The sequence below is a fragment of the Atta cephalotes genome (assembly GCF_000143395.1).
Source record: "Atta cephalotes unplaced genomic scaffold scaffold00012, whole genome shotgun sequence".
Taxonomy (NCBI): Eukaryota; Metazoa; Arthropoda; class Insecta; order Hymenoptera; family Formicidae; genus Atta; species Atta cephalotes.
Window position 1 is genome coordinate 4,479,359 of NW_012130076.1, and position 18,347 is coordinate 4,497,705.

Sequence of the window (18,347 nt, forward strand, 5' to 3'; positions counted from 1 at the left end):
ACAGGGAATGTTGCAGTTAATTGGTTCTTACACTCTGATCTGAATTAAATCCTCGGTGGAAACTAGGTGTTAGTTTTCACGAAACTAATCAAACGGCAAAATGGAACAAGTTCAAATTACTTATTAATCAAATATTACATATTTATTTATAACTTACAATCTAATTGCTATTACTGGCAAAAATTTATCTTTATTTTATAATATTCTTGAGGCTGCTGCTTTCTATATAAAGATCATGCGTTTCGCAAGTTTCCTCCATGTCCAGATCCATTGGAATGTCAACGTTTCGTGAATCTTATAATGTACTTCATCAGGGCGAGGAGCAGCCTGATACTGAGCTGTCTCTCTGGGCTGTTCTTTTTATATTACGCTACTTGTTGGTATGGTGGGAGGAAAGAAGAGAATTGTGAGTGGGGGGAGGAAGAGGTGGGGGAAATTGATCATTCTTCAATAAACGATTTTATATTTTATTTATGTTGTACCCATATCTCTATTTAGATTATTAGGATGTTTTTAGATTTTTAGGATGTATCTTTGTGACTTCTCTATACTTTCTTGGAAATTATGATGTAATTGATGATGATGAAATTATGATGATATATGATGTAGTTAGCTATTGTCGTTTTGTCAAACAGTATTTGATGCCCTGTTTCGATTTTTTGTGTTCTGATAATGCTGACTGCATGACGTATTTTCGTTTAACATCACATATTCTTTTATCTATAGGTTGACCACGTTCTCCAATGTAGACTTGCCCGCAAGAACAAGATATTTTATACACTCCTGCGGAGCTGAGCTGAGGTCTTTGATCTTTAGGATTTCTTAAAATTTGTCTTGTCTTTTTGGGTGAGTTAAAGATAGTTTGGATAATTTGTTTAATATTCTGCCAATTCAATCTGATATATCTTTTGACATATGGGAGAACGGATAAGATCCTTTTGTCTAATTGTGTGTCGTTGTTTTATTTGCATGTTTATTGATTTTTTATTGATTATTTTGATTATGTCTTTTTTGTCGTGTACATTTTCTGTAAGGTTAGTTTTAAGTGGTTCAGTTCTGTCTGTAAATGTTCTCTGTTATAGATGATGAAAACTCTATGTACAAGTGAGTTGATTGCAGACTGTTTTTGTGCGACTCGGCATGTAGGTATCTATCTGTGTGTGTTGATTTTCTATACACTTGATGTATAGAGAAGTGGATATTTGGATGTTGATTGTTGAGGAAAATAAGGAAATTACGAAGTTCGGCTCTGTTTCGTTTTTTCATATCACGAATGTGTCATCTATATAACGAAATCAAACTTCTGGTTTTTTGGATGTTTTTCTGAGAATCTCTTTCTCAAAATGCTCTATGTGAAGCTCTAACGAAATACAGAAATAGGAGAGCCATTGCCGTTCTTAAAGTTTATATAAAATTGATGTTATAGTAAGTGGTTGTTAAGCAATGCTTTATTAGCGAGATGAGATTGGAGGGGATTTCATGTGAAGCATTTATTATGTTTAATGTGTCTTTTATTGGGACTTATGTGAAAAGGGATTCTATCGAAATGTAAGTAGATCTATGGGACGTAGTCGGATTTTTTAGATCTTTTATATGAAGTTCATTGAGTTGGTTATGTGTGTGATTCAGATTTTCCAGTGAAGGATTGTAGTGTTTGTGCTAGGAAGCGGAATATAAATTGTATGTCGGGGAACGTATGGCGTTGATCATCGATTTGAAATGTTTGGTTTGTGTACTTTTGGTAATCCACAGTCTTAGTGGAAGAGAATTTGTAGGTTTTAATGTTGATTTGATTTTGGGAATGTTGCTTTTTCTACTAAGATCTTGATGTTCGGTATGATTGTATTATATAAGTAGAATCTTTGTCAAGCTTTTTGTATGCTTTGTCCGGGAAAAAGTTCTTCACCTTTTTCTTATAGTCTAATGTGTTCATGACTACTGTTGTGTTGCCTTTGTTGGCTAGAAGTACAATATCTGTGTCCCTGATCAGGTCTTGGAGGACCAATCACTTTTGTCTAATGATGTTTGGTGGAGGAAAGGATATTGGTTACCTACGTGAATATTGTCTTTATTCTGATGGGAGTCCGGTGGAATTTATCTTTATTTTATTATGAATTACTAAATCATTAAAATAAATAAATATCCAGCAAACGAGAATGGATTGAAATAAATTGAAATGGATTCAGATTTTCAGAAATATTGATTCACAAATGTTAAAGTGAATGCTTTTCAATCCTTAATGCATTTTTATTCATTTATAGGAATTGCATGGAGCATATCTCTATGCCTTTCAATCTAAAAATAATATTAGCTTTTTCTGTGTACAACACACACATTGTGAATACTATCAATTCAAAATTTTGAATAGGAAATGCAATTTTTCAATCCAATTGCATCCAATTGAATCCAATTGAATCCAACTGAATCCAATTAAATCCCAAAAAAGTATTCGCTATTTAAAATACGCATTCGGATAGAAAAAAATTTTAATCCATTTTAATCCATTCTCATTTGCTGAGTATATATTTATATTTTTTTTTATATACATATACATTTTTCATAGCAATATTTAAAAGCGCATGTTTCCTCTATACGTCTTGATTTTCTTCTTAACTTTAAAGTTCTCCGATACACATAAGTATTTTCGGGAACGACCGCGATTCTGCTGCACAGCACTACCAACTCGTTCGTTCACATTAAACGTCATAGCCGCCTCATTGTAACACCGAACAGGTAAATACCGTGCTAGTTTATGTTTTATTGCGTCGCGTGTTTTCCTGCGTCTCTGTTCGTAAGCAGAAATTCCTCTCCACGTCAAAGAGACCTTCGCAGAGAATCGGAGAGACCGGTCGTCTAACATGCTAAATATCATGCTGGAAATTTCAGTAGGTAACTTCTTTATTACATCTAATTTTGGTACGATAAAGAAATTGAGGAACGAAAAGATTCTTCTGAAAGCTTCCATGTCTGCCTTGTTCGACTGCAAAATGTCGAATGACTCTCTCGGCAGTTGAGGACTACTTATATACATCTTCCACCACTCTTCTTGTCACCTCTCCACGATTATGCCTCCCCACCATTATCTCCCCCACCTCCTCTTCCCCCCTCTCAGCGTCGAATCCCAACAGCGTGAACGCATGTACCGTCTCAGTGTGCGTTCGAGGAGCTCGCTATGAATCTTGATTTGCGAAGCTAAGATGAGGTTAGCGAATACAAGCTGAATGAATATTAGTTTCAATATTCAATATTAGTTTTTATGATACCGAAACTAACCAAACGGCAAAATGGAATAAGATCGAATTACTTACTAATCAAACATATTCATTTATAATATATATACAGGGTGTCCTGAAAGTTTTTACAAATTGTTTTTGTGTAGATAGAGCGGACTAAATTGATTCGAAAAGTTCTTTATTATTTTGTAAATTTCGCAATAGTTAACAAGCTATTAATTGTATTCTTGAAGCTTCCATGGGTGTTTTCTATAAAGATTATGCGTTTCACATTTCCTGATACTGGGTATCAGACTGCTCCTCGCCCTAATAAAATAGACTACAACATGTTCACGAAATGTTGGCATTTCAAGAATGAATCTGGACATGGAGGAAACTTGCGAAATGCATAATCTTCATAAGCTATTAATTACTAAAAATTGCCAAATATTGGTCTTGAATAATTTTTTACTCAAATACTATCAACTTTATAAAAATGCTGCAAGAGACAAAAATTATTTATTTTCTTCTATAATAAAGTTCTGAGAATTTTTTCAGAATTTTTTAATACCATATTTTTTCATATTAAAAATAAGAAAATGCAGTATTAAAAAGTTGATAAAAAATTCTGAAAAAATTCTTAGAGTTTTAGAGAAGAAAATAAATGATTTTCGTTTCTAGCAATTTTTCTGGAAAATTGATGGTATTTGAGTAAAAAAATTATTCAAGATCAATATTTGGCAACTTTTAGTAATTAATAAAATATCAAAAGATTTCATTAATCGCTGAATTCGACATAAAAATAGGACTATCCAAATTTAGAAATACGAAAAAATTTCAATTTGGAGAATTGCGCTGGTGTTCCAGGGATCTCAAGTGGGGAGTTATTTAATATGCACAATATGTTATCTAACGATTAATTATTATTACAAATGAAAAAAACTATGGTAATGCAGTAGCATATATCAGGATACTAACTTATACGAAAATCAATCAACACACAGATTATTCTCTCTCGATGATTTATTGAGAAAATTGTGTTTATAAAATAATAACTTTGGTAAGACCATTAGAAGAATTTCATATGTTAAGTTTTTCTCTTTCTCACACGTTAAATCTTTCATGAAAAATGAAACTGATCGCTGGGAAAACATAATAGAAATTTGCGCTTATTTAGTTTAAATTAATTATGTAAAACACACACACACACACACATCATTTTTACTTTAAAACGAAAATAACTCACATGTATGTATACCTAACAAGTTAGTAAACTTTGTAGATCTCTAAAAGTTTCAGGTCATTGGTCACTTAACATACAATCCTCCTTATATATATATATATATATATATTTGTTTAGAAAAAAACACGATTCTCTTATAAAATTATTCCAAATGTAATAGAAACTTGCATTAGATATTTTGAATTTCATTGCTCATTAAATTTATTCGTAAAATGTACTTTATCTTATAAATGCTCGTTATTGAATAAAAAAAATAACGTAAAAAAAATTCTGAAAGTAGATTAAAAAACTATAATTCAATATATGATTTCCATTCAATATATGATCGATAAATGTATATATATATATATATATATATATATATATTCGAGCATTATCCAATAAAGTACATTTAATAGATCTATATAATGACAGAAAATTAGATCGTTGATTTTCGAGACATGCATAATACGACATGCATAAAAAAAATGCTTATGTATGAATAATAGAAGTTTCGCTTCTAACGTAAAACCGATCTCTATGGTTAGTTGAGTCGAGACTAATTTACACGATTGCTATGATTCTTTATCTACATACGATTTTTGTATTTGTTGAATATCCTTAATCTAAATTCAATCGATGCTCAAATCCAGCTCATGCTTCATTCTCACCATCAAGTTGATAATGATAACGTCGAAGTGCGGCTAAACGTAATCTCTCAGTTTCTAAGGCTTGCTCCAATTCTAGAATTCGCACTTGTGCCTCCATTTCGAGCCTTTTAGCTTGATGTAAACTTAGATTAGACATATCTAAATCTTCTGTAAAATTAAGATATAAGAGTATTAAGAAAATTAAGAATATTAAAAAACAGTATATGACGTGGCATAATAATTTAATGTCTTTTAAAATCAAATACCATTTTCCTCAACGAGATGATTGCAGCTTTTAGCAGTCGCCACAACGTTCGCTGTAGCTTGAGTCACTTCTCTCGAAGCTTTAGAAAGTTCAGTCAAATTAGTACTATTTCTGTCAGCCTTAACTCTACTAGCAACTACCAATTGCGCGGTAGATGCCGCAATGCCTTGTGAGGCAACAACCAATTGCTCAAATTTGCCATTTCCTAACACAACTTTATCTGCTGCTTCTCTGTAATAATACATATATACACATAACTATGTTTCGAAAGATTACTAGAAAGACTACAAGACAATTACAGTTTACTAATACTTGACACTTACAATAAAAAGTTTGCGCCCATAGCAATCGCTTTTGCTGCTGAGATAAGACCCTCGGACCATTGATGATTACGTTTGTAAAATTCAGTAGCAGAAACAGTTCCCTAAACAAAATATTGTTAAGATTTCCAATTATAATATAACTTTTTATGTCAATTTATTTTTATGTCAATTATTTACCTATTATTTAATATATCAGATATAGCTAATTTTTCAAATAATTGTTAAAATAAGTTTATCATACCCTTCCTTGTTCTACAATTTCCTTCTGCAGCAAGCGAGACTTCTGCACTAATTTTCTTATGCATTTCATTAGATCCGTGCAAGAATCCAAGATCTGTTCGTTTACTTTTAATTTCAAACCTGAATCCGCCGCACGAGATTTATCCAACATATCCTATTAAAAATAAATCGAAAAAGTTAAAGCTTATTTTTTATTTTTTTATTGCATAAGTATTCTTATCATTAAGCACCTGTATTTTTGCAACCGTTTCTTCAATAGCTTTATCCATACTCTGCAACTCACTTTCTACTAAAGTCCCGACAATTTCCACGTTGTTCTGAGTACTTGATAATGTATTTATGAGAGACGAAATCTTTTGTAATTGACTTTTGACATTTGTAATTTGCGCACCGGTCATTGACGACTTCTCTTTGATATAACTCAACATAATTAAACCTTGCGAACCTAACTGTTTACATTCATCGGCAAATCCTACAAGTGTACGACGGGTCTTATAGAAAGCGTTAAAAATTATTATATTCCACAATATTTTGTAATTTATTTTAGACTATCCGATACAGCATTATTATTCTTTTATCAATAATTTCCACGTTCTCAAAGTAATATCTTGCCCTCAAATATTTAAAGCATTATCATGTAATTATAAAAAAACTTACTATCAGCTATACCAATATCTGTCGATGTGTTTGAAGTGGATTTTGCATATATTAGATAGAGAGCCAAAAAGTATGCACTATGTACAGCAGTACGAATTAGCACTTTTCCCTTCGTTGTATCAAGCATATAATTATTATATGCCTCCTCCAAATCATTAAATGATTTTTCTGTCGGCTCTAATAAACTTTCGAGATAATCGGGCGTGCATGTTAACGCCGATATGGCCGGATTATCGATCGCATGCATTGCGTAATGTAAGATAGATTCCGCTTCTGATATAGCATTCACTGAAATAAATAATCTTTTCCATTTCTGTATGAATTAATTTTAGTATAAATTTTTATTCAATATACATATTCATTACTCACATAGTAAATCAAAAAGAGCCGTGTTAGCGTCTATTTTTACTTGATTATAGGATCGTTCGGCATCGGTTTCCAAATTTACTATTCGTAAATCTAGTTCTTCTTTTTGTATCAGTAAATCATGGAGATCTTCTTCTAAAGCTGTTTTCTCAGACGTAATAAAATCTATTTTTGCTATTAATGCCTACAATGACAAATAGTAAACAATTTTTTTATCAACGTGATAGAATAATTAGTAATTAAAGCATTCATTAAAATTTTAATTTACCAAATTTTCGGTTTGGACAGCGTCAAGTTTCTTTCTTACATCCTCTAAATCTTCGCGTGCTTGCGCTACTCTCTGTGTTTCTTGTTCTGTCGACGCTTGTCCTTGAAGCAACTCTTGCAATCGCTCTTCCGCTTTCAATGTTCGACGTTCAGATTGCTCTCGTGATATCTTTATTCCTCCCAATTCTTTATCGAGTTCAGCTTTCTTTCATGTATAAGGTTGTTGTGAATAAAATAATGGACATAATAACTTTTTTATCGCTGATATCTCAAATACATACCTTTCTGATTAAACTGATATGTTCTTCTCTCAGCTTCGAGTAAACATCCTTGAGTTTTTTAAATTTTTCCTCTAATACTTCATTTTTTCCTTGAAAGATTTAACAAGAACAAAATCATTGTCAGTCATTTAAAAGAATATACACAATTTTTAATAAATAATGCAATCATATAAAATCATACAGAAATTATACATTGTAATTGAAATTATACATTGAAATTAAAAATTATACCTTCAATTTCTTGAACTTTTGCTAATGTAATTGCGTTTTCCTTCATTAATTTCTGACAAGTTTGTTTCTCCGTTACAATTTCATTACTCTAGAATATTTGCAATATTAGTTCACGAAACAAAATAAAATTATTAAAGTGCATGACAAACAATTTACTTACTTTAGTAGAAAGAGTCGATTCCAATTCTAAAACGCGATTTCTAAAATCTGCAACTATTTGTTGATGGTCCATTAACAAATGATTTACTTCTTGCCTTTGACGAACATTTTCTTGATATAAGTGATCGATAAGGCTGTCTCTGAAAGAACACATATAAAAGAATAGATACAAAAATAGTTATCGTGAGTGCTTTTTATTTAATGACACAAGTTGATACAATTATTCTATTTTTCTTGATATTTTATGAGTAACAAAAACAGATCTTACTTGTGTCGATTTATCATCAAATGGAATGCATTCCGTTTCTTATTTTTCAATTTGTGTTAAACAAAACAGAAAGATAATATAGAAAAAGAAAAAATGCCATACCTTTCCACAAGAGCATCAGGTGATATCGAGCCGTTTCGTGTATTCACAGAATCCAATTGATCGCCCGTTAATGATCCCGTATCGGATGTATCAATAAGGTTTTCTATGGCAGTCTCAGAATCTATAGATTCTTCGGGCGGAAGTACCACTATCGGTGTGACATACGTTCTTAACTCGGCTTGTATTAAAAAGTTAGGTGGCTTCTAAAATACGATAAATGTGATATAATGCACAAATTCTTTTATGCCCATATCAGGCTAGAGATTGAGATTGAGATGGAATTTGATCAAAATAATTCACTAAATTTGAATATATCAGTTTTCTTTCTTTTGATTGAATTTAATCTCAATTCCAATCTCTAGTCTGATATGAATATTATTGTATTAATTAGTTAATTAAAACTTTACCTCAGGTAACGACGGAATTGCTATCAAATATTTAAAATACTGCATATGTTTGATAGTATTGTAAAAACTCTTCAGCTCATGAAATTGCTTTGAGAATCTATCGCGATGTCCTGTTAACGTGTCCGCCGGAAGCGCGCCGTGGAGTTTAAACAGGATTTTCACACAGCAATCGTACAATTGCGAAGCATCCTGAATACACGGAATTAAAGGCGCGAGTCGACACTGGCCGCATGGTGTCATTGAATTAGATCGTGATAAGTCCAGAGAACCAAAAACTACAAATACAGATCTCAAGGAACGTGCTGTTCTATATCAAAAATTTATATCTCAAAAAAAAATGCAATCTATTCTATCTTTTAAACAAATTAGAATATTAGTTTCAAGAATGCGCTTTCAACATTAATGCGCCATTTATCTTTATTATTTATTAGACAAAAAATAAGAATAAAATGTATTAACGTTGAAAGTGCGCTCTCGGAATGCAACTTAAAATTTATTTTGAAGTACCTGCATGCTGTAAATTCAAGATGTCGTCCATATAATCAAACATTTCAACTGACATCTGAAAGCTAGAAAAATAACAAATTATACATATATATGCCATCACATTTAATAAAATTATGAAAAAAACAACACTCACTATATATTAATATCATTTTCTCCAATTGCTTCGAGCTCTTCTGGTGTTACTTGCAAATTCCCAGGTAAGCGCGGGTTCCGTTTATGATAATCTAATTTAGTTATTAGCAGTCTTGCGTACAACTGTATGAGGCGACCGTAACCTTCTCTAAGATGTTGCCAGAGTTTTCCAATATCTTCCAACTTGCCGCGATACCGTTGGGAATCGACGATAACCCGAGGATGTCCCTCGCGCAGTACTTTGTGCAGAACATGACAAAATTTCCACGCGACGATCTGATTCTCCTGCAACGGTTGTCTCAGCATATACGTCCAGAAGATGCAGCCACTCTTCTCTCGATATGTACCAATAATGGCACCTATTCGTTCATAAGGAATTTTTTAACTTTCTCTCTTGATTATGTATCTCTTGGATGTATATATTAATAATAAATACTACAAATATGTAATTATATTCTGGATTAGAAAAGGATACTTCGAACATGTTTTTCCTTCACCGGTGTTTCTGTGGAATTTACAGCCTTCCCAATGCTAATACTCTATAAACAACAAACAATCATATATGTTTATGTTATAAAAATCAAGGATAAATAATTTCAATTTCATCGTCGGATATCTAAACATTTTCTTGTTAACTTTTTTAAAAGGGACGTTCAGTGTCATCTACATAATTCCCAATTCATTCAGGATATGAGATAATTGTGATAATCCGACATATATAGTGCGATCTCTTGACTCACCAGTTGATGAAGCTGTTTATCAGTCAGCGGTATTGTAGTCATGATAATAAATTTACCAAGATGAGGAAGAAAAGAATATGAAGGCGTGCGAAACGATACGCTAATTATCAGCGTATGCAAATCGCGGATATCGTTCGTCAATTCACAGATCGACTAATGTCATTTCCGACGGACTATAGACCGCGACTTTTGCAGCTGTGTGTATTATCTACGAAGCTGCAAGTTGAAAGTTACCCTTATTAATTATCATATGTAGGAGAAGAGAATGGTACACCATTCTCGCGTTATCCGCGAAGGATGGAGTTTCGCAAGGGACAGCTGCTCGGAAACGAGGGAGCCCTCTTCCCGAGTTGCTTGACCTCAACGAGTGCGGGGTGCGGTGTACCTGAAGTCCCCGGAATACGGGCGCGGACTCCGCGCTCAAGTTGGTCGCTCTTTGCTCGCGATCCCTTCGCCGAGACAGCGGTGACATGTTCGCGTGATGACACACAACGGGCCTATGTCTTCTCACGAGCGTGACAGCCGCGAGCGCGTCATTCCGCGTGCGACTCTGCTCCACCCGTGGGTGTCGATGCTACCGTCATATGAGTGGATCTGCGGAAATGTGACGATACCGCAACCGATCCTTCTCTCTCTGAATTTTTTTCTCTTCCCGTATCTTTCGTACGCGCCTACGATGGTCAAGCGTTGGAGGAATGACAACAGTTAATCGATTTTTGTATACACTGTATACAGAGAGAGAGAGAATTGTGATAACAAATAACCACACGACACGCCACACCAGAAAACCGTTTAGGGAGTATATAGAACGTTCAACGCTGTATGAACGACGGATATCACGATGGTGCCATCGAACGGTGGAAAAGATCAAATATTTCTTCGAGGAGTTTCTTTTACCGACACGTTTTATATTGGGTTCTCCGGAAAGTTCGTGCCAATTTTTGGTAGATGGCGTAAGGACAAGTCTGAATATAGCAGAATGATTGAAAACAAATGACATGCGTACATATCGTAAAAGACGATACTTCAAGCATACTTGGAAAAAAATTTGGTTTACGTTAATTTTTATCAGTTTTATACGCCTTTGAATATGGAAGAAAACAAAGTGCATTTTAGGCATTTAATGCTTTTCTTTTACCGCAAAGGCAAAAATGCCACACAAGCGGCAAACAAGATATGCGCTGTTTATGGCGAAGGTGCTGTATCTGAAAGAACTGTGCGGAAGTGGTTTGCTAGGTTTAAAGCTGGTGATTTCAATCTTGAAGATCAAGAACGCCCGGGTAGGCCCTCCACCACAGATGAAGAACAGATTAAAACACTGATGGAAAATAATCCACATTATACGACACGTAAATTAGCAGAAATGTTGAATATGTCAAAATCCACCATCCACAAGCATTTTGTGAAACTTGGCTACATAAATCGTTTTGATGTATGGGTTCCCCACGATTTAACGGAGAAAAATCTGATGGATCGCATTTCCATTTGCGACTCGCTCTATAAACGCAACGAGGAGACACCATTTTTAAAGCAAATAGTGACGGGGGATGAAAAATGGATCATTTACAATAATGTTGAACGAAAAAGATCTCGGGGAAAGCGGAATGAATCACCTTTAGCCATCCCAAAAGCCGGTCTTCATCCAAAGAAGGTCATGCTCTGTGTCTGGTGGGATTGGAAAGGGATCTTGTATTATGAGCTTTTACCAAACAACAAGACGATAAATTCAGAGAAGTATTGTTCCCAATTAGACGAATTGAAGACAGCAATTGAACAAAAACGTCCAGAAATAGCGAATCAGAAGGACGTCGTGTTTCATCAGGACAATGCGCGGCCTGTGTCTTTGATAACTCGACAAAAGTTGTTGGAGCTCGGTTGGGATGTTCTACCCCATCCACCATATTCACCAGACCTCGCGCCCTCTGATTTCCACCTATTTCGACCATTACAAAATTCCCTTAATGGAAAAAGCTTCAATTCTTTGGTCGAGGTAAAAAATCACTTAGAAAAATTTTTCGCTGAAAAACCTGAGAGATTCTGGAAGGACGGAATTTTTAAGTTGCCTGAAAGATGGAGAAAGGTTGTAGAACAGAATGGCACCTATATAATTTAATAAATGTATAAAATTTAAATCTTCTGCGTTTCAATTTTCCTTCAAAATCGGCACGAACTTTCCGAACAACCCAATATCATTTTAATTTTAAATAAATAATATAATAAAATACTAAAAATATATCTTACAAATTGTTTCATGTTAAAAAAAAGATTAAATAATGTAAAAATGTAATTTAGAAAAATATTTGAAATCGTATAGAAACAGAATTTGTAATAAAACACAAATTATTTATTAATTTCACGTTCATTCTTTTATAATATTTTACATTATATACTGATAAATATATTTTCTGGTATTTTAATTTTAAATTGTTAATGTCAGCCATTTCTAAAAAAAAAATAAATAAATGAATCCTTTCACATAATCGTTAAACAGTTTCAATTAATGTCTATGAACAATAAATATTTACTTAATTCTTAAATTGTAGAACTAGAGGATACCATATGCGTTTTTTACATTGTATTTCCCAATGTATTAATTAAAGAAACAGGAAAGATAACATGTAACCAACTTTCCCTCAACAATTTTAACAGAAAACAAAATAGTATGTAATATACATATACAAGTACACAGCCATTTTCTATTATATTGTAAGCTTACAATAGAAACATCGTTTTCATTTTGTAATATAATTAAATTAATATATCATAAACGCATCATAAACTTAGTAATGTAACATAAATATGCACAAACGATCGAATAAATTTAGAAATTGGACACTTGGTGCTATATTATTGCAAAGTAATTGTAAAATAGATTGTATAATGTACTGATAATTTTAAATTTAAATGCGTTAACTACGTAAAATGCATAACATCACCAGGCACAATAGAGATTCAATTATCGTAATTTATTCCTCACGAGCGATAAGTCCATTAATTTCTGGTTGAAGAAATTCTGCTATGATAGCGGATACCATTTCGCTGAGAATGCATTTTAATTTGTTTAAATCCCTAAAATATTAAAATGATATATTATATAACATAAAAATATCAAATTTTTACAAGCAACTTTAAAAACAGACTCTAAAATATGTCATTAAATTACAATAAAATTAGAATTAAATGAAGTAAGGTGTGACAATGAATTATATTCTTGCAAATAATATTTGCGGAAAAACTTACTCTCCAGGCGATCCACATAATTCATTGTAGTATTTTATTTTGGGTTCCGTGCCACTGGTTCTTAAAGTAGTAACTAAACCATTTTTGAATGTGAATGTAATCATTTGGCTAGATTTTGATATAGGAAGAATTGCTTTATTATCAGGTTTTGTATTGTCATATCCAGTTGTTAAGTCTCGAATGCCAGTTATTATATATTTTCCTTTAAGAATTCCGGTTGGATACTGTATTAAAAACAAATTACATTAGAATCTTTATAAAAGAAAAAAGAAAAAACATAAAAAAAAAGAGTATTTTCCTATTTTATATTATGCATTAATATTGTTTTATTTATTATTACAGAAATGATAAAGAAAATATAAATAAATCTGTTTACAGCTATCATATTAGCATCCTGATTAATCCAGTATAATTAAAAAAACTTATCTCTTAAATATACTTACACCATACTTTCATCTGTTTCTTCCTCAAGAAACGGTGTGAGAGGATATAATGACAATACTACTGGAATAAACAAAACGGCAAGAAGCACGGAAGGCAGTAATGTCAATGATATAACAATCACATTTACGTATTTGTTGTAAATAATTTTTTTTGTCATCTTAATAAGCATTGGCGGTATATAAGAGAAAAAAAAGACAATATTTTAAGCAATTTTTTTTGGAAATAATTTTGCTTGATTATATATCTCAAACATATTAATGCATTACAACACAATCAATTCATTAAGTATAAATATAATTGCACATCAAAGTATAAATCCAAATAAAGACGTTTTCTTAGATAACTTTCACTATAAGTTTATATTGTATTTATTATTATTTTATCATGAGACAACGATAAAGCGCCACTGCCGACACAACTGTCACCTAGAATGACACATGCAGAAATACAACGGCGCATCGGTTTTATTACACTTCCAAAGTGGTTAGTCAATTTATGCTACCTCATGCATCATATATTTATTGACCTTGCGAGCACATACTATTAGACGCAAATTAGAATATATTAGTAGCGAACGAAGCGATGTTCGTTATTACACTTGCAACAGAAAACTAACTTTATATAATCTGCCGTATCTCTACATCAAATATATTTTTATATTACTAAGAAAGATATCTTTTCTTGCTAATCAAAACTATGATTAGACGTATTTATGAGACATATTTTTTTACACATGTCTTAAATGACGTAATTATTATTACATACTATACAATATTAAATTTTTGAATATTTATCAAATTTTGTATAATTAATTATTTCTTTAAATATATTTTTTGTTATATAGATATAAATCAAAATGCAAATTATAGATGGCAATTTAACATAAATTAGCATGCAAGCTGTCTTTTTAAACTTTACTTAGATGAAAGAAAATAATATCTTCTTAGAAGTAATTAAAATAGAACTTACTGTATCCGATTTGCCTGAATAATTCCTTAATCGTTCAAATATCGTCTTGATGGTATCTGGATCATGACATATCCAATAGGAATTATCATTGATGTGATGACCATATCTATATATCATGGAATAAATGGAAATTGTCAAGTGTTGCATAAAATTTGTTTCAGACTTCACATAAACGTAATGTAACGTACTCTTCATATATCTCCTCCAACTTATCAGATAAAGTCAATCCTATCGTTTCAAGATAAGCTGCTAATTCAGCTACACGTACACCAGCGCTGATACCATCCTTATCCAGGACTTTAGAGCCGCACATAAAACCTATAGCTTCTTCATATGCAAATAAGACCTCCTTATTATTCTTCATTAATTCTATAGCTTTGTTGCCCATCCATTTAAAACCTGTTAAAGTTTCCTATAAAAAAATAGTCTTATTTAAAATATTTCATATAATTTTTTGCTGTGCACATGTACATATTAAAATTACAAACCTCGAAATTAAAACCTTCCTTTTTAGCCATTGAAGCTAAAATTTTGCTGGAAACAGTAGATGCTAACATATATGTTTTACTCAAATCAACATCAGGATGTATCACTTGATAAGTGTGAATCATCCACCAACCCAATAAGGCGCCAAGTTCATTTCCAGAGAAGACATGCCATTCCCCGCTATAAAGATCATCTAATGTATTCACATTGTTCGTTTATTGTAGCTCAATCTAAATTTATTAAGAGTTCGCATACTTCTCCGTCTTCATTGCACATGCAAGTCTATCAGCATCAGGATCATTAGCGATTATTATAGACGAATCGTTTTTATTTGCTGTTTTTATGCTGAGATCCAAAGCGCTTTTTCCTTCCTCTGGATTTGGAAATTTCACCGTGGAAAATTCTGGATCTGGTAATTTTTGTTCCTCCACTGTTATAAATGGCTGAAAAAAAAGACAATAGTATTCGTTTTTTCAATTTTTTCCAAAATTGCATTTCTAACAGTCTCAGTATACTTATATGTATATTCATACCTTAAAGTTTGCTGCCTCAAACGCAGCAGTCATATATTCTTGCCCAACACCGTGCATAGCTGTGTACGTGAATTTTAATGTAGTATTTTTATTAACTTCAGGATACAAAACATTATCCTTCAAATCTTGATAATAATGCCGCATAATATCGTCTCTTGGATCTTTGTAATAGGAACTTTCATAGATTTGGTTTACATCCCATGAGGATTCAAGTGGTTTAAGATTATTAAGAATATAGCTTTGGATCTTTTTGTCATGCGGTGAAATGATTTGTGCCCCATTCTCCCAGTAAACTTTGTACCCATTGTCATCCTTAGGATTATGAGAGGCAGTCACCATGATCCCGGCTGCACACTTATATTTCAAGATAGTGTAAGGTATAAATGGTGTAGGACAGACTTGGGAAAATAAATAAACTTTAATACCATTGGCTATGAAAATTGCAGCAGTTAATTCTGCAAACCTGAAAAATTAATAAATTCTCAATGAGAGTGTTAATAAAAGGATTAGAGTCTAATGTTTAAATTTTTTTATGAGTCTTAACTATTCTTCGGTATGATAACAGTACATCATGACTCACTTTTTACTGTTATAACGACCATCATAGCCAATTACAACACCTTTCTGTATAACATCGAATATTGTATCCATCAAATATTTTGATAATCCTTGACCAGTTTGCACAATGACTAAATCATTCATTTGGTTATAACCTGGTCCCATACGACCTCTAAGACCTGCAGTTCCAAATTCGAGCCTCTTAAGAAACAACTTCGATAATATTTTAATCTGGCCTTTGTCCAAGTATTCCAATATCTCGTCTTTTGCTTTTGGATCCTACAATATCAAGTACAAAAATTTTTAACTATAATATAATTTAAATGCATTTGCAATATAAAAAACTATATCATATTAAAAATAAGATTATATTACTAAATCTATCAACGCAAATACTATATTTATTATTATTTTATATTATTTCAATAAATAAGATACTTTTCATTTAGTGATACAAGTTGACACAAAGATCATTATATCTTTCTTGATAATCAATGAGTAACAAAGATAGAATAATACTCATGTTGATACTTGTATGATGAAATAAAAAGCATTCATAATACTTAGTAATAAGTACCTTGTTCCATTGCAACCATTCAGTAATTTTGTTATCCAAATTACTATCACTAGTGTTCATTGAACAGAGAGTCATTGTATCAGCAGTACTTAGATCCAAAGGCAAATTAGATACTTTCTAAATAAATCCAATCAATGTATTTATCAATACAACTTCTCCCTGCTAAGAAGAAGTGTCTCAATTATTCCTGTATCCACAGCGAAATTGACTTTCTCCCAATTTTCTGTAATACATATATAACAGAGTATATCATTTGAGATTAGAGAGTTGTGCAATTGACGATAATTATTCAGATAAGATAGAAGAGTGTCCTTGACATACAACTGATAACAGTAATACAAAATTTCTCCTTATCATTATCTATATCGATCGGAGTCGTCTCTTCGATAAACGGCGATGAAAAAAAGCATATCAAATGCGACCGCCTGTTTGCCTCACGAAACGCCGACTTATAGGTTACGCGAGCATCGCCGCGTATTTTCGCGACGCGCATCTATTGTTAATTATATGAAATTATCTCATTTTATCTCGCATTTAATCGAGAAGTTCATGAAGATCACGCAAGATCAGTTTGAATTTACCTCCAATCTCAGATTGGCTACGTCAAAGGACTTTTTTGCTGAAAACGCCAGGAACGTCTATCGATGAGGGAAGACACGGCGACGTTCGCGACAATAATGCATCCATCGAATGTATACGCGCGCAGTTTTATCGTAAGGTGTGTATAGATATATTTGTAGAATTGAACAGAAAAACCTTGAATTATTTTTCTTTAACTCGATCATGTGAAACACGGCGAACGAATGTTTTTGCAAGTTTCACATATATTATTATCGTCCCCCGCATGTTAATAAGATCAATTGTCACGATACAATCTCTCTGCGGGTTTTTTTTTTAATAATCGATTAAATCTGGAGCGTGAATGGTGCGCAGTTGAGTAAGCGATAAAAACATTAGATGTATCTAGTTCTTTCATTATATTGAATAAAATGATAGATATGTTCGGTTTGAATAACGTATATTCCACATCGTGGAAGTCAAATACAATTTGAAATATCTGAATTAAATTCAGTTACGATTAACAGTTTAAATCAATTTTTCTTTTATAGAATTTGTATTTTTCATTCTTTTTCTCAATATCTTATAATTACGTGACTATTTCAATTGCGGAAAGTGCCATGAAATTAGAACAGTAGAATTTTTTAGAATCAAAGGAACATGCGTGTTTAATGTAATTTATCATATTATTCAATGAATTTATTACTTACATATGTATTAGTAAATTCATTAGTTAATCTGAGCTTTTTAGCTTTTTTATTTAGTAAAATTTAATTATCTAGAATGAATTAAATCTTCTATTCATTATAGAGAGAGAGAGAGAGAGAGAGAGAGAGAGAGAGAGAGAGAGAGAGAGAGAGAGATATATATATATACTATATATATTATATATATATATACTACGTACGTTACGTTAGTTTACGTTTACGTTTACTTTACTTTACGTTTACGTT

At 32.3% G+C, this 18,347-nt stretch overlaps 3 protein-coding genes across 3 annotated transcripts; 1 reads left to right on the plus strand and 2 right to left on the minus strand.

The window, feature by feature from the left end:
• Positions 1–5,088: 5,088 nt before the first annotated feature.
• LOC105617231 (huntingtin-interacting protein 1) lies at positions 5,089–10,071 on the minus strand. Its single transcript, XM_012198797.1, has 17 exons — positions 10,030–10,071; positions 9,765–9,828; positions 9,291–9,648; positions 9,158–9,219; positions 8,651–8,925; positions 8,244–8,446; positions 7,875–8,013; positions 7,715–7,802; positions 7,484–7,572; positions 7,204–7,407; positions 6,939–7,119; positions 6,570–6,857; positions 6,143–6,384; positions 5,914–6,066; positions 5,673–5,773; positions 5,351–5,580; positions 5,089–5,252 (listed from the first exon to the last, which is right to left on the minus strand). The coding sequence occupies exons 1-17, from the start codon at positions 10,069–10,071 to the stop codon at positions 5,089–5,091; spliced, it is 2,883 nt and encodes a 960-aa protein (XP_012054187.1).
• Positions 10,072–10,870: 799 nt separating this feature from the next.
• Positions 10,871–12,142, plus strand: LOC105617360 (histone-lysine N-methyltransferase SETMAR-like). Its single transcript, XM_012198920.1, has 2 exons — positions 10,871–10,982; positions 11,175–12,142. The coding sequence occupies exons 1-2, from the start codon at positions 10,871–10,873 to the stop codon at positions 12,140–12,142; spliced, it is 1,080 nt and encodes a 359-aa protein (XP_012054310.1).
• Positions 12,143–12,995: 853 nt separating this feature from the next.
• Positions 12,996–16,911, minus strand: LOC105617232 (glucose 1,6-bisphosphate synthase). Its single transcript, XM_012198798.1, has 9 exons — positions 16,837–16,911; positions 16,282–16,538; positions 15,702–16,164; positions 15,424–15,611; positions 15,171–15,348; positions 14,871–15,094; positions 14,683–14,788; positions 13,270–13,493; positions 12,996–13,098 (listed from the first exon to the last, which is right to left on the minus strand). The coding sequence occupies exons 1-9, from the start codon at positions 16,909–16,911 to the stop codon at positions 12,996–12,998; spliced, it is 1,818 nt and encodes a 605-aa protein (XP_012054188.1).
• Positions 16,912–18,347: the final 1,436 nt, after the last annotated feature.